Source organism: Procambarus clarkii, chromosome 18 (assembly GCF_040958095.1).
Source record: "Procambarus clarkii isolate CNS0578487 chromosome 18, FALCON_Pclarkii_2.0, whole genome shotgun sequence".
NCBI classification, from domain to species: Eukaryota; Metazoa; Arthropoda; class Malacostraca; order Decapoda; family Cambaridae; genus Procambarus; species Procambarus clarkii.
In genome coordinates this window covers 25,587,907-25,604,549 of record NC_091167.1, presented here as the reverse complement: position 1 = coordinate 25,604,549, position 16,643 = coordinate 25,587,907, and the positions used below count along the sequence as shown (strand labels likewise).

Genomic DNA, 16,643 nt, shown 5'->3' with positions numbered 1-16,643 from the left:
CACTCCACGAAGCCAGAGCTTACTGCTTGTGTAAAGTGGAACAGTCACATACAGACCTGGGTTACTATGCCCGTGTGAGGCAGAGAGGGACCTAATGTATGTGTACAAGCTGGGATGACATGCAACACCACACACAATTACATCACTAAATTGGTTTGTATAAACAACGTGACACCAAGACTCCTGACGAGGCATGAAGGAATTCGTATGGATATACAAGTATCTAGATAATTACATATTTACAGAGGAAATACAAAACTAGAAGAAGGCACGGAGAACTAGTTTCGTGGCGGTGTTCCCAGGAGAAAAACTGCACAAGGCAGAGATTTTAGACCACGCCCTCACGTCAGCCAACACTGTGATGGAGACCAGCTGACTAAGTCACTTCCAGAGACGGATACACTTACTCCTCTACATACACGACCACGCCCCTTCTCCAGCCCCCGTCTTAAGCCCCCCAGGCCACGTGAGGTTGTTGTTGTTATAGATTCAGCTACTCACAAGTTCCAAGTAGCAAGGGCTATGGTGAGCCCGTAGTGGACTTACCTGGCACAAGAGCGGGGCTATAACTCGCCACGTGAGGGCCAGAGGAAGGCTGGGGGCTGGCTGAGAGGGGAGGCAGGAAGACAGTGCGGAGACATAGATGACATAGTTTGCCAGTGTTTGCATGACCATCATTCAAGCTCTGGTACCATCTGCGTCCGGCCTACCCCTGTACCACCACCACGTGTTCAACAACCCCGGGTGGACGCAGTATTAAGGGGGTAGAGAGCCCGCGCGAGAGCCAGGTCACCAGGTGTGGGTAATTAATGCCAGTCTTACCAGTCCGGGGCCCTGTTTCTTACTACATGTGTCAACCCGTCCTCGACTCGAGTCCATTACATCCAGCGGTCGACCCCACACACCCATTCGGAAATTTTTAAATGCTGTTCATACAAAACAGGAATTTTCTCAAATATAAAATAATAATATAATATATTAGCATATTGTGCATATAAAGGCATAGGTTAGGTCAGGTGTTTAGGTTCTGTTGGCGATTATTTGTAATTGTAGTACGTGGATGAAGCATTTACAGGGTTGTGGTTCGAACAAAAGTCGTCAGTGAAGCACTTGTTCCGGAAGTGTTCGGACGATATCAATTTTGAGTCTTGTGTAAACGGTTTTTCATTCATAAACAGCTGGGGGTTTGGCAGGTGGATGGAATCACCTTTGTGGTCTTTGTTTGGAGGACAGGCTGGTAATAACGATCGTTTGGGGCACCGATCTATAAGTATTCATCCCCGTTCACCCAGGGTAATTACCCAGCGGTAACTGGAGAACTGGCTGGTGGAGCGATTAAGGGGTCGGAACTGGCTGGTGGAGCGATTAAGGGGTCGGAACTGGCTGGTGGAGCGATTAAGGGGTCGGAACTGGCTGGTGGAGCGATTAAGGGGTCGGAACTGGCTGGTGGAGCGATTAAGGGGTCGGAACTGGCTGGTGGAGCGATTAAGGGGTCGGAACTGGCTGGTGGAGCGATTAAGGGGTCGGAACTGGCTGGTGGAGCGATTAAGGGGTCGGAACTGGCTGGTGGAGCGATTAAGGGGTCGGAACTGGCTGGTGGAGCGATTAAGGGGTCGGAACTGGCTGGTGGAGCGATTAAGGGGTCGGAACTGGCTGGTGGAGCGATTAAGGGGTCGGAACTGGCTGGTGGAGCGATTAAGGGGTTGTGTGGAGAACACGCAGGTTCATGTACTATGGCAAGGCAATGTTTGAAGCCTGCTGACAGGAGTCATAACAGCAGTATAGCAGACGACTAATATGGAGAGTACTCTAGTACTCTAGAAATCGTGCACAGGTAACCCCGCGGTAACTGTGGGAGCGGTCCTCACGCCCTGTGCCCCTCAGAGGCGGGACCAAAGAGCCAGAGCTCAACCCCCGCAAATACAACTAGGTGAATACAGTACCGTGTCCCACACTACCACCTACCTGACCCCCCAACAAAGACAAAGCGCCATCGCCTCGCATCTCCGACTCCACAGACGTCAACACATTTCCTTCTAAATCTAATAATCCGTCTTGGCTGAGAACACCTTTGTCCAGACTTACGACACCAAGTAGGCGAGCCTCCGCCTGATGCACCATCACGCGCGCCACCACAGCCTGGCCAACCACTACAGAGGACTGAAGAACAAGTCAGTTTACCATGGTATGGGTGTGTGGTAGGACGGTTACACCACAGCCCCCGTGTAAGCCACCTCGCACACCTGGCTTCACATCTGCCACAGTATATAATGCATGCAATGTTTACACATATCTCAAACACGTGGCATGTTTTCTAAATTCTTGAGGAATGTTCACATAGCATCAGAGTGATGCAGGGTGAGGGAATACTTTTGGCAACACAGTTTACACGTGGTCAAGTGTACGTCGTCACAGGGACAAACTCGCAAGAGATGAACAAATCCACAAGGGCCGTGACGAGGATTCGAACCTGCGTCCGGGAGCATCCCAGACACTGCCTTAATCGACTGAGCTACGACAGGGTAAAAGTGTTGAAACCGAAGTTCTACTGAACTTACTGGAGCCCTTGTGGATTTGTTCATTTGATGCATCACGTTAGTGTGATCTCTGTGTGTGTGTGTGTGTCGCAAGAGATGCTCACAGCCCCAGACCAAACAGTGTAACATTCAAGAGTCTGCAAAAGTTTATTGAAATAACTACACCTAACATGGGCACCTAATTGTGTTACTGTAAACCCAACACTAACTGCTGTCTCCTACACTGTCTACACTTTACACTGGTCGATAGATCGACCGTCTCTCAATGTTGCAGGAGGCAGTTCGATGACCGATGGTGCAAGTGGTATGGGGAAACCATTCCTGCCCTGCAGCATATCCCTGATCCTGGCCTTCGTGTCCCTTCCCTATGCTACACACACACTGGTGTTGTCCTCTTAAAAATTACCTTACCTATTTAAACCCTTCTCCTTGTAGACCACGAGTACTCGAATTATCCCTCATAATATATGAGAAAATAAGAGTGAGTGAGTGAGTGAGTGTGTGTGTGTGTGTGTGTGTGTGTGTGTGTGTGTGTGTGTGTGTGTGTGTGTGTGTGTGTGTGTGTGTGTGTGTGTGTACTTTCTAGATATCAACTCTAGATCTTGTGTGTGTCTCCCCCAATAAAGACCTAGTGGAAGCAGGTGGTCGGTACCACCACCTGCAGGACGACCTTCCACCACCTGTTGTGTCTGGCTAACCTAATGTCATACCACGGAAATGACAGGAGAGGGAAAGAAACAACAGAAATAAAAACAAAAGAAAAAACAGAACTACCAGTAATTTACCTGGCCCCACACTGCCAGTTTCTAGAGTTACTTGAGCGCGAGTCCACACAGGCCATATGCAGAAACAGTTGCATCACAGTACAGCAAAACGTAGTGTGTTTACCGCCAAGGAGATGCAGGTGCCGATCATCTGGTGCTCAGTGTTGTGTAAGTCAATATGAAGGCGGCTCTAAGACGATGAACTGCCTCGCTAAACTTCAAGTTCACTGCCCTAAGTTGGTGAAGCTGGCGGCCAGAGGAGCCGGGCATCGGTACCATCTTTTGGGTACGGAGAGAGGTGGAGAGGGGGGCAGCGAGATAGGGGGGTGGGGCAGGAGGAGGTGGAGAGGGGGAAGGGGAATGGAGAGAAAGGGGGGAGGGAGAAATGGGTGTGGCCAAGCAGGGTGGTGGGTATGAATGAATGGGTGTGGCCAAGCAGGGTGGTGGGTATGAATGAATGGGTGTGGCCAAACATGGTGGTGGGTGTGGCCAAGCATGGTGGTGGGTGTGGCCAAGCAGGGTGGTGGGTAGGGGAGAAATAGCCATTGTAGGAGGGAAATAACAAAAAAAAAATCATCAAAAGCGTTTTTGTGTAAGTATAGTACTGCACGGGTCGACACGTGGTGGAGGAGGGAGGATGAGAAAGGAAGGAAGGAAGGAAGAAGGAAGGAGAAGCAAGAACTAGTAGGTTGATATACCCAGTTTACAGCAAACTATCACAGCCCACAATCTCCCAACACCAACATATTCTCCCCGTGACTGAATCAGCGTAGCGCAGAAGCTTAGTAAGAAACACGCCAGACACGCACCCTCCGTCACCTCTCGCCTACCACTGAACGCGCGTCTTCGACCAGACGTGGAAAAAACAAGAAAAAAGACGAGTTTCCGGCGGGAAAACTCTTCCCCTTTTCCTTCACAGGGCGCCGTCTGCAGGGCAGACTGAGATAAAAACAGCGCCGTCTGTGACTGTGGCGCAGGTGGGTACTACTACTGCTGCTGCTGCTGCTGCTGCTGGAGTGGCGTACGAACCATCACTCTGCTCTCTGTCGGTGGGGCGTCAAACTCTACCAGTGTTGGCGTATTGCTGCCTCACTCCATCTGCAACACTACCTGTGTTGCCCTCACTCACCTTGCTGCTGCACCACCCACCTGCAACACACCAGTGTTGGTCCTCCCCAGAATGTTACCGCATCACTCACCTGCAACACAAAAATAAAATGTTACTAACTTTGAAGATGAAAAAAATCAACACACAGACAAATATTCATTAGGGGTGACAAGAGCGCTCTTAGTTAGAGAACACCGTAGTGGCTCTATGTAGCCCCCCCCCCCCCTACACACAGCTCTACAGCGACCTCTGTAGAGGTCGCTGTAGAGCTCTACATTCTACTCCCAGTAAGGAACAACGGTGAAGCAACGGTGGACCATGTGCCGTCGACTGTTTTTTGTGCTAGTCTCCCGTCTACTGTGAGTTAGTTGACATGAAGGCAACCATTCAAATGTTACTGCCCCCATCTTGGCGACATGGCGGGACGGGGCAGAAAAGGGTATATAGTTGTTAAGGTAGGGAAGCGGTGGAATGGGGAGGGCTAGGGTGGAGTAGGTCGGGGGAAGATAGAGTGGGAAGAGAAAGGGAGTACAAGGGAGATCTGGCACCCAGCTGATAAGAGACGGGTGTTTTGATATAAAAAACCATCAGACAATCAGTGCCTCCACACATTTGTTTTTGTTTGGGGAGGAAGACGTAAAGGTAATGTAGTTACAAAAATAGGAAAGGTTGCAGAGATGTGGAATATAGTGAGTTATGATAGCAGGCGGGCCAGCCGTCCGCCTTGCTGACACGTGGGGTACCAATCATGGTAGCTAAGGTAAGCTTGCTCTCCCTCTCAGGGAGCTGTGAGTGGGTGAGAGGTTCTTCACATCTTCAACGTACATATGCATTCATATGCTAGTGTTTTTGCTGTTATTCCCATTGTTGTCCTGTGTGGAGGAGGGCCATGTTCCCCTTCCTTTCATTCATGGTTGTTTTCTGGTCTGAATTACATCTTTGAATTATTGTATTGTGGGGCATTACACGGTGGATGATCCGAATTGTACTTTGCTAATTATTACACCCCATGTTCTGTTCAATAGGATGTTGAAGATCCATATTCCTCCTTTGCCAATAATTCTTTTTGTGTACATTTTGTGAGCAATAAAATCATGGTCACATTTGTCGAAAGTTTTCGCGAAATATGTGAATAATACACGAGTGTTTTGCTGGTCTTCCCCGGCGGGTAAGGCCTCGTCATAGTGGTCCAGCAGCTGTGAGAGGCAGGAGCGTCCTGTTCTGAACCCGTCTTGTCCAGGAGTTATGTAGACGTTGTGAGTCCATGTCTTTTGTGATCTTACTTCTTAACACTTTCAAAGATTTTTATGATGTGACATTGTGTATAATTTGTAGCCTCTCCTTTATCTCCTCCTTTATGGAGTTGCTATCTCCACTATTTTAAATATGGAGACAAAATATTAAAACGGAAACCTCATATAAAACTCAGTCAAATCACGCTATACGACTAAAAAACAATATAAAAGATTTCGGAGTAATCATATCTGAAGAGCTTACTGTTGCCGGACACAGTACTGTAGCTGTCATAGACCAATGATGGTAGTTTAAGACCATAGTTCTCTCTAGGCGGGAATATTACACAGGTGCAACAGGTACGCTCAGAGAGAACTCTATCATCAAAGGGCCAACACTTTTTAACACCCCCTCTACACGTAAGAGGAATAACTGGCCCGACCTTTCACCGCGTTCAAAAAAGAACTTGATAAAGACATTCAAAGGATACCTGATCAATCAGGCTGTGATTCAGCCGCATCGAACAGCCTGGCTGACAAGACCACCAACCAGAATTCCTGGTTAGAGATCGGGCCGCGGGGACGTTGATCCTCTGAATCCTAGAAAGGTACCCAAGAGGCACGGCTCAGGAGCTAGAGGTCAGTTCATGCAGAGAGACCACACTAAACCCGAGGTAGTGTTTACGTCTCACATCCCGCCCCCGTGAACCTGGTGAATCACTTGTCATATCATTTACCAACACTTGTCAACCACCGGCGGGTTATCGCAGTTAGAGGCTCAAACGCTACTCCTGGTGGCGGCGTCCATAGCTTGTATGCAAGAGACTTGAGTTGTGTGAGAGTAGCTGAATGTGACTCCTGAGTTGTGAGAGAGCTTACATGGCTGGCACGAGTGTGAACCACCATGAGTCACCAGGGACATCACAGTCAGGGGCTCTGGTGTGTGGTAATGCCATCACCACCTCCCACCACCATCTGTACCATCTCTCACCACCAACTGTACCACCTCCTACCACCTGTACCATCTCACCACCATCTCTGCCACCTTCACATCACCATCCCGACCTGAAAGATGACGTCGTGGAAGCCACCTCCATCCACAACTTTAAGACCACACCCGACAAAGATGTCGAACGTGAGAATTGTTAAACTAAGCCAACAGGTACGACAAGGTCAGTATGCGGGGCATGGGGAGCTACACCTCGCATCTCCCTAGTCACTGACAGTTTAGGCTACAAGTGATTTATACCGCTTTACCTTAACTGCTATTTGTTGGATGATTTAAAAGTAGTCTCCCAGCCCCGCAAACACTCAATCAACAAGGGAAAGGCGGGGACTTGGGTGTTAATGTTTTACGAGCTCATGTGGGCGGGCAGGCGAGCACTCACACATTACAACACTAACATCATTAACAGCCAGTAGCACCTTGCGGCTCATTCAACTCCTTTGTAAGATACAAAGACGCTTACATGGTGGACGGCGCCTCCTTCTCTCAAGGAACTCTCACCCACTTCAGTAATCTTGTGTATTTGCGCACCTGAGTGTGTGTGTGTGTGTGTGTGTGTGTGTGTGTGTGTGTGTGTGTGTGTGTGTGTGTGTGTGTGTGTTTGCTCTCACCTGGCACAAATGACAACTATCTACTATGTGGCCCAGAAAGGTAGGAACTTTATTTTGGCCTTCCATCAATGATGAGTTCGTCAAGTGTGAACGCATGAAGTCACAAGGTTCAACATTCATCATCATGTTCTCTGAGTCGGCCATGTGCTGACGGCTGTCATTAGTTGACATTAGTGACAGATGGACTGTCATTGGTTGATATGGATGACACGGCTTCTCCCACGCGTCATGGTTGGTATCCACGAAGCGTTTTGTTAAGAAATGAGAGAATTTATTTCAGGAGAAGAATTTATTTCAGGAGAAAAGAAGATGGGAAGTTCAACTTAACTTCCCTTCAGAAGGGAGCTTCCCTTCCACGGAAGGGAGGTCCACCCAATATAAATCCTCGCCCAAAAATATCCGGAAGCTGTCGACATTTTTTCTCTTTCCAAAATAAGGATAATGAAAATCTTACCTTAAGGTTACCTTGAGATGATTGCCAGGATCAATGGCCCCGCGACCCACTCTCTGACCAGACCTTCTGGTCAGAGGTTGTTGAAAGCTGCTGCACACAGGTCGACATAAAAATCACAGCCTGGTTAATCATGTTCCCTTTGGAGGTGTTCAAGTTTCTTATTAACTACCAAAAGAGGTCGGCTAGTTATATCTAGAGGTAGGGTGTTGAAGAGCCCGAGATGGTAATGTTCACAGAACAGATTGATTGATGAAGATTAAGCCATCCAAAAGGTGGCACGGGCACGAATAGCCCGTAAATGGTGGCCCTTTAGAGCCATTACCAGTATCAAGAGCTGATACTAGAGATCTGTGGAGGTGCGACTGCACCCTGCGTGACGGGAGATGTCTCCCGTGTCACAGAACAGTCTTGAGAGTACCTATTGTACTCCAGCCTTCCAACGGGGCTACCTTAAACATTCCCTCATGCCTCCTGGTCTCCTAGGGATGGATTTCCATGTGCACATTTGAAACCTTTTCCTTCAATATTTTCCAGGCGTAATTTTATGCTGCGGCCCGTTGCCTGCGCTTGTAATAATACAACACCAGGCACTGTCAAGTTCTAATAATTTAAATATTTTACTGCATGGATTTAGGCAGCAAAATTTGCTTACAAGTTCTCCCGATCAGTAACATCTCCAGCCATGAATAAGGACGTTAATGTGCATCATTTGCATCATAAGGACATTTAATGTGCATCATGTGCATCATAAGGACATTTAATGTGCATCATGTGCATCATAAGGACATTTAATGTGCATCATGTGCATCTAGATTGTGTCTTAAGTGCCGGTGTTGGTTTGGTAGTTCGTGCTTAATAAACAGCTTTTTTATTCAGCTATTAACTATTCTTGCAGCTGTGACTACTACTTTATGGTGCTTGTTAAAAGCAAGGTGTTCCAACACCACTCTCGGTCTCGTTACTTAAGGCTGTGTTGACCACCTGGGACACCTGTCACCAACCACACTATAGAGAGCCGTCCCTCCTATCTCCATCGTGGCCGTTTAGTCGAAAATTTATTACAACTACATGTATTGCAAAGTTGGCTAGCTCCAAGGCGTTACGAGATCGTCCACAACAATAATAACCTTGGGCCGAGGACGACCTCGAAGCGCTCTGGAGCTGGTGAACTGGGCAATAAATCCCGACCAAACTGTCATCGCTGAGATTATGAGGGACAACTCTGGTGGCGGAGCCCCGAGGGAGTGGTGGCGGAGCCCCGAGGGAGTGGTGGCGGAGCCCCGAGGCAGTGGTGGCGGAGCCCCGAGGCAGTGGTGGCGGAGCCCCGAGGCAGTGGTGGCGGAGCCCCGAGGCAGTGGTGGCGGAGCCCCGAGGCAGTGGTGGCGGAGCCCCGAGGCAGTGGTGGCGGAGCCCCGAGGCAGTGGTGGCGGAGCCCCGAGGCAGTGGTGGCGGAGCCCCGAGGGAGTGGTGGCGGAGCCCCGAGGGAGTGGTGGCGGAGCCCCGAGGGAGTGGTGGCGGAACCCCGAGGGAGTGGTGGCGGAACCCCGAGGGAGTGGTGGTGGAGCCCTGGGGGCTGTTGTCATGCATACATGTGGAGATGTGCGCCTTTTACACTTGCTACTACGATACAGGGACCTCGTAGCCTGGTGGATAGCGTGAAGGACTCTTAATTCTGTGGCGCGGGTTCGATTCCCGCACGGGGCAGAAACAAATGGCCAAAGTTTCTTTCACCCTGAATGCCCCAGTTACCTAGCAGTAAATAGGTACCTGGGAGTTAGTCAGCTGTCATGGGCTGCTTCCTGGAGTGTGTGTGTGGGAGAGGGGGAGGGATAGTAGTTAGTAAACAGTTGATTGACAGTTGAGAGGCGGGCCGAAAGAGCAAAGCTCAACCCAACTAGGCGAATACAGTTGGTCACTCACGTACTCAATGATGTATGGGTGGCGTCTAACGGTACTGTTGCCCAACCTGTTTCCTTCTTCGTCTACCTCCCATTCCAAACACAATTGTCTAGCGAGTTACCGCACGTCTGCAGGCGCCTGCTTATTTAACATTTTTTTTTTTTTTACAGAGAGCTGAGGGATAAAGTCAAGCCCTTGGAAACTAGAGTAATGATCAACAACAGGGATGTAAGGAGGCATTTCTTCAATGATGAAGTGGAATTAACTAGAAGAGATAGGTACTGACAGTAATGTCATACACTATTTAGAGAATATATGATCAGCACAAGGGTCGGCTGTGAGCGAGCGGCGGGCGAAAGACGGGGGCCCAGGAGCTGGTGCTCGCCACTCAAGGTGCAGTAGATATAGAGGAGTATACACACACACACATCCTAGGTGAGGCTTGTGACTCTTAGTGTTCCAGGAAGACTGTGATGATGGTCCTCAAGCTGAGGCCAGCGAGAGGCATGATTCACCTTCCTCTCCCTCTCCCTCACCCTCTCCTTTCCTCCCCACACTCCCTCACCCTCCCCTCCCCTCCCCACACTCCCTCCCCTCCCCACACTCCCTCACCCTCTCCTCTCCTCCCCTCCCCACACTCCCTCACCCTCCCTTCCCCACACTCCCTCACCCTCCCTTCCCCACACTCCCTCAGCCTCCCTTCCCCACACTCCCTCAGCCTCCCCACATTCTCTCACCCTCCCTCACCCCCCACATTCTCTCACCCTCCCTCACCCTCACCCTCCCCCACCCACCCACTGCCAACTGTCATCCAATATGCCCCTTGTCAGTTTATCACACTTCACACTATCTCCTGCCACTCACTCTACCTCTGTATTTTAGATTATTTTATTATTTTACGCCCTAAACATATATATTGTACACAAAATGCTTCACCACTTATATAGATATATATTATAGATAACAATGTGTTGTCCTCAGTGTGGAGCAGTGTGCAGCAGTCCTCAGTGAACAGCCCCGCTCCTGTACCAGGTAAGTTACGGGCTCACCATAGCCCGTGCTACTTGGAACTTGCTCCGAGTAGCTGAATCTATAACAACAACAACCTGCCGTCCTCCCGCCAGGAGGGGATGGTGAACAAGACAAAACCAACTGATCACGGTCACCAGGACACACTGTCACTCCACAACACACAAGTGATGCTCACCACGGGGGGGAGGGGAGAGGGCTAAATATCGAAGAAAAATTTGCCAAATAGTCCGACGATGGCCAAGACTACCACCCCTTGCCAAGTGAGAGTGCGCTCTCTCTCTTCCACAGTCACCCCCCTCCCCCTTCTTCCCCCCCAACGACTCCCTTCCACCCCCCCCCCCCTCGTCACCCCCACCACACAGCTGTTAATACTGACGGGCTCTCTACCCCCTTCATCCTGGCCCGGACAACCCCCCACCCTGAAACAGTCGCCACCACATACAACTCAAAGCTGTCTATGATCTATATTCTTAACTATAAATATTACAATTTTAATATGTCATAAAAATCTGGACATGGAAAGCAAAAGATAGTTTGACTAACGGATAGTTAGAGGACCTTGACACACCTACCACACCACCAGACGTGTTAGAGGACCTTGACACACCTACCACACCACCAGACGTGCTAGAGGACCTTGACACAACTACCACACCACCAGACGTGTTAGAGGACCTTGACACACCTACCACACCACCAGACGTGTTAGAGGACCTTGACACACCTACCACACCACCAGACGTGTTAGAGGACCTTGACACACCTACCACACCACCAGACGTGTTAGAGGACCTTGACACACCTACCACACCACCAGACGTGTTAGAGGACCTTGACACACCTACCACACCACCAGACGTGCTAGAGGACCTTGACACACCTACCACACCACCAGACGTGCTAGAGGACCTTGACACACCTACCACACCACCAGACGTGCTAGAGGACCTTGACACACCTACCACACAACCAGACGTGCTAGAGGACCTTGACACACCTACCACACCACCAGACGTGTTAGAGGACCTTGACACACCTACCACACCACCAGATGTGCTAGAGGACCTTGACACACCTACCACACCACCAGACGTGCTAGAGGACCTTGACACACCTACCACACCACCAGAGATGTGCTAGAGGTCCTTGACACACCTACCACACCACCAGACGTGCTAGAGGACCTTGACACACCTACCACACCACCAGACGTGTTAGAGGACCTTGACATACCTACCACACCACCAGACGTGCTAGAGGACCTTGACACACCTACCACACCACCAGACGTGTTAGAGGACCTTGACACACCTACCACACCACCAGAGATGTGCTAGAGGACCTTGACACACCTACCACACCACCAGAGATGTGCTAGAGGTCCTTGACACACCTACCACACCACCAGAGATGTGCTAGAGGCCCTTGACACACCTACTACACCAAAATAATATTAAGAGGACCTTGACACACCTACAACACCTGCCTGCCCTCGACGCTAGTGTCAACATGATGTACAGTTCCGCCATGTTATCATCAGCGCTCATCTGGCCCCAAAGTTGGTGGTGCAGGCAGCCTACACCGCCAGCCGGGCGAGGGGCACCACCACCATATATCATCTCCGCGCCCGACAACATTAAATAACTATTTGAACCACCACCGACTCCAGTGACGGTTGAAGCCGCCAGCGCGGGACGTGGGCGCGCGCGCGCACACACGCCCTTAAGTCAACAACAAAATGTTCCATCAAGAAAACAAACACGCCACGATGAACCGTCTGCCGCAAAACACAAACAGGAAAAATACAATTGAGTGAAGATATCCAATAATGGGTCATCCAATAATGTTAGTAAACTTCTAGATGTTACCACTGCTAGGCTTAGGCTCGGCTACAAGTACCTCTGGGAGTTTGTAACAGCTGCTGATGTAGATTTGACTAAATGTAAACTGTGTCAGCAGAACTATTCGCATACTTTGCGTCATTATATAATGGAATGTGAAAAAATTGCGGAATTTAGAGATAACACCATCAATAGTGTCCAAGAAATGTGTAAGTACTTCATTCATAATGATGTGCTGCCCGAAATCTTAGCGAAGTATCCAAAATTTGCTGACTGCAGGTAATGCTGCACATGACTGTAAAGCTGCCACCCAGTTGGGTGGGTGTGGAGCACATGACTGTAAAGCTGCCGCCCAGTTGGGTGGGTGTGGAGCACATGACTGTAAAGCTGCCGCACAGTTGGGTGGGTGTGGAGCACATGACTGTAAAGCTGCCGCCCAGTTGGGTGGGTGTGGAGCACATGACTGTAAAGCTGCCGCCCAGTTGGGTGGGTGTGGAGCACATGACTGTAAAGCTGCCGCACAGTTGGGTGGGTGTGGAGCACATGACTGTAAAGCTGCCGCCCAGTTGGGTGGGTGTGGAGCACATGACTGTAAAGCTGCCGCCCAGTTGGGTGGGTGTGGAGCACATGACTGTAAAGCTGCCGACCAGTTGGGTGGGTGTGGAGCACATGACTGTAAAGCTGCCGCCCAGTTGGGTGGGTGTGCAGCACATGACTGTAAAGCTGCCGCCCAGGTGGGTGGGTGTGCAGCACATGACTGTAAAGCTGCCGCCCAGGTGGGTGGGTGTGCAGCAAGACTAGTAACTGTGTGACTCACCATAGATGTAAAGTGCCTCGTATAGTGACTGTTGTGAGCCTCTTGTAATGTCACTTGTGACACAAAGATTATTGATGTGTGTAATTGTGTGGGTGATTAGATATGTATGTGTATGTATATGTGTATATATATATTATATAATATATATGTGTGTGTGTGTGTGTGTGTGTACATGTATGTATGAGGGTGTGTACATGTGTATACAACATTGATAATTGTGTAACTAGCGTCAAATATTATTTGCTTAGCTAAACGAACTAGAGGGTTCAGTTCCTGAACCGATTATGTGCCTCTGTAATCCTTTACACCACCGCCCACGGGATGGGTATGGGGTGCATAATAAAGAAATTGAATTGAATTGATTGAGTGAAGATAAATTGAGTGAAGATAAGGTGAGTGAAGATAGATGGAGGAGGTGGCTCCCTCTCTGGTGCGCGGGCACTAGTAGCTAGGCTAGCTAACCCACCCCGCCCCACCTACACAAAGAAACTTTAACCCAACTCAATTCACTCTCTCTCTCTCTCCAACTCCGCGCGATAATCTTCCCTCACCTCCCAACCACTCAACCCTTTCACTAACCGTTCCTCTAAATGATACATTAACTAAGCTTCCCCTCGGCCTTCCCCTACCATCACCACCCTCTTCCCCTCAGCCAGTAACGAGGCATCATACACACAGTCTTGCGAATCATTCTCTCCGCCAACCGACGTAGACAGGATGTCTCAAGTCATCTGTAGAATGATGATAGTTGCTTGCTGTCAACCAGCAGACAGTCTGCCTTCTCTATAACAGTTCAAATAGTTGTAGAAGTGGGTTACTTTCATTATGTTAAAACGTTCGCAAATAAATGCTCTTGAATATGTAAACAAACATTTATTATGTATGATGGCCTAGAATATCCCAATGTTAATAAATATCCCTCATTCATTTTTAATTTAATTATACCTCATTTAATTTTTTAATATATAAAAATGTGCACACATGATTAGTCTATATAGCTTCAAATCTAAAATAAACATTTTACATAAATTGTTCGTAAAATAATTGGCAAAGTAAAAGCGCACTTAATGATTGCCTTTAGAGCGTGTGTTGAAGTGTTGGGCCTTTGATGTTGATAAGATGACTCTCAGCGTAACTATTGCATCTCTGCTTTTCAATGGGGCTATTTTGCACTTCCTGCCATGCCTACTGGCTCGGCCCATCCTCCTCTTTTAGTAATACTTATAGTAACCATGAGGACCATTACATACAGAGATCACACTAACGTATTGCATCAAATAAACAAATCCACAAGGGCCGTGACGAGGATTCGAACCTGCGTCCGAGAGCATCCCAGACACTGCCTTAATCGACTGAACTACGACAGGGTTAACCCCTGTCATACCCTGTCGTACCTCAGTCGATTAAGGCAGTGTCTGGGATGCTCCCGAACGCAGGTTCGAATCCTCGTCACGGCCCTTGTGGATTTGTTCATTTGTTGAGGACCATAGTATATATACTGACGTACAACCAAATTAGACCGTATAAATCTGAACTATTAAGTTCGACAAACCGGAAAACTATTTGTTTACTTGTACTTTACTTATCATAAAATCATTGAAAATGTTAGTGTTATCAGTATAATCGCTTTACTACCTCCTCTGTGGAGTGGCGCGATCTTCACTGTTTGAAGTGTTGGGGATAACACCAGTAACTATGTATCAAAGATGTTTAGGGCCTGTGTTAGTGGGTTTTACACAATCTTGATGAATAGTTCATTCCAGGAATCTGGGCCTGGTGCAGAGTGCGTGAGTATGTTGTCTACGGATACTTCACAGTCCAGTGAGGTTAGGGTGACATCTTGAAATAGTTTGATGTTGATATGACATTCACGAAGAATTCATTTGAATTGTCGATTTTCAGTTGTTCAGGGGTGCGCTGAAAACAGTCCTTGAGGTGATTTCGTGGCTCAGCGACCCCCACGGCCCGGTCGTCGACCAGGCCGCCGCCCCCGCCTCGACCAGTTGGCAAATAAATTAGAGAAATACTGAGGATATGTACGTCATCTATGAACATTTCACTATATTCCAGAAGGTGGCTTACCTGGAGTTAGCTGTGCGAGATGTTCTACTCCCCAGGACCGGCCTGGGACCCGGGCTTGACGTGATAACTTGGCTGTTGCTTGAGGCGGCCCGCTCCTCTCCTACTCTTTACTATCCTATAAGTTATCCACGGGGTAACTATAAGTTACCCCGTGGTAACTTATAACATACTAACACCACACCAATACCCGTGACAGTACTTGTTGCTCTAGTGTTAAAGTACAACAAAGAGAGCACACATGTTCCGTCCCCACAACCCGTTACCCTCGGGTCTCTGACACTTCCCCCCCCCCCCGGGTTAAATCACCCTCTCCCCTCACACCCTGGACACCAATTGACCCCTCACACACCCCACCCCCCCACCCCCTCCTCCGCCCACACACGCCATCCCCCTTCCCACCCAACACAAGGAGCCAGGACTAGCACAATAAGGCACCCCTGCCCGACCTTCCCACCCAACACAAGGAGCCAGGACTAGCACAATAAGGCACCCCTGCCCGACCTTCCCACCCAACACAAGGAGCCAGGACTAGCACAATAAGGCACCCCTGCCCGACCTTCCCACCCAACACAAGGAGCCAGGACTAGCACAATAAGGCACCCCTGCCCGACCTTCCCACCCAACACAAGGAGCCAGGACTAGCACAATAAGGCACCCCTGCCCGACCTTCCCACCCAACACAAGGAGCCAGGACTAGCACAATAAGGCACCCCTGCCCGACCTTCCCACCCAACACAAGGAGCCAGGACTAGCACAATAAGGCACCCCTGCCCGACCTTCCCCAACACAACACAAGGAGCCAGAGACTAGCACAATAAGGCACCCCTGCCCGACCTTCCCACCCAACACAAGGAGCCAGGACTAGCACAATAAGGCACCCCTGCCCGACCTTCCCCAACACAACACACAACACCCACACCAAAAATTATGAGAAGAATCAAGACGGATGAAGATAGACAGAGACTACAAGATGACCTGGACAAACTGGAGGAATGGTTTAGAAAATGGCTGCTAAAGTTCAACTCAGGAAAGTGTAAGGTAGTGAAATTAGGCGAAGGGAGCAGGAGGCTGAACACAAGGTACCATCTGGGAGGTGAAATCCTGCAAGAGTCAAATAGAGAGAAACATCTGGGGGTTGATATCACACCGAACCTGTCCCCAGAGGCCCACATCAAAACGATATCATCAGCGGCATATGCTAGACTGGCCAACATAATAACTGCCTTTAGAAACTTGTGTAAGGAATTGTTTAGGACCCTG

At 49.2% G+C, this 16,643-nt stretch overlaps 1 protein-coding gene across 6 annotated transcripts in view; it reads right to left on the bottom strand.

Moving 5' to 3' along the window:
* The window catches only part of LOC123754300 (putative leucine-rich repeat-containing protein DDB_G0290503), a 97,535-nt gene that overhangs the window by 45,538 nt on the left and 35,354 nt on the right, over positions 1–16,643 (bottom strand). Inside the window, exon 2 of one of the 6 annotated variants that reach the window (XM_069326379.1) lies at positions 4,451–4,500. The exons of 4 other annotated variants lie outside the window; for them this stretch is intronic. In XM_069326379.1, the coding sequence (XP_069182480.1) occupies positions 4,451–4,500 (50 nt within the window). Of the gene's footprint in view, positions 1–3,322; positions 3,394–4,450; positions 4,501–16,643 lie in introns of those variants that run through there. One more of the 6 variants, XM_045736556.2, reaches the window with a different exon arrangement.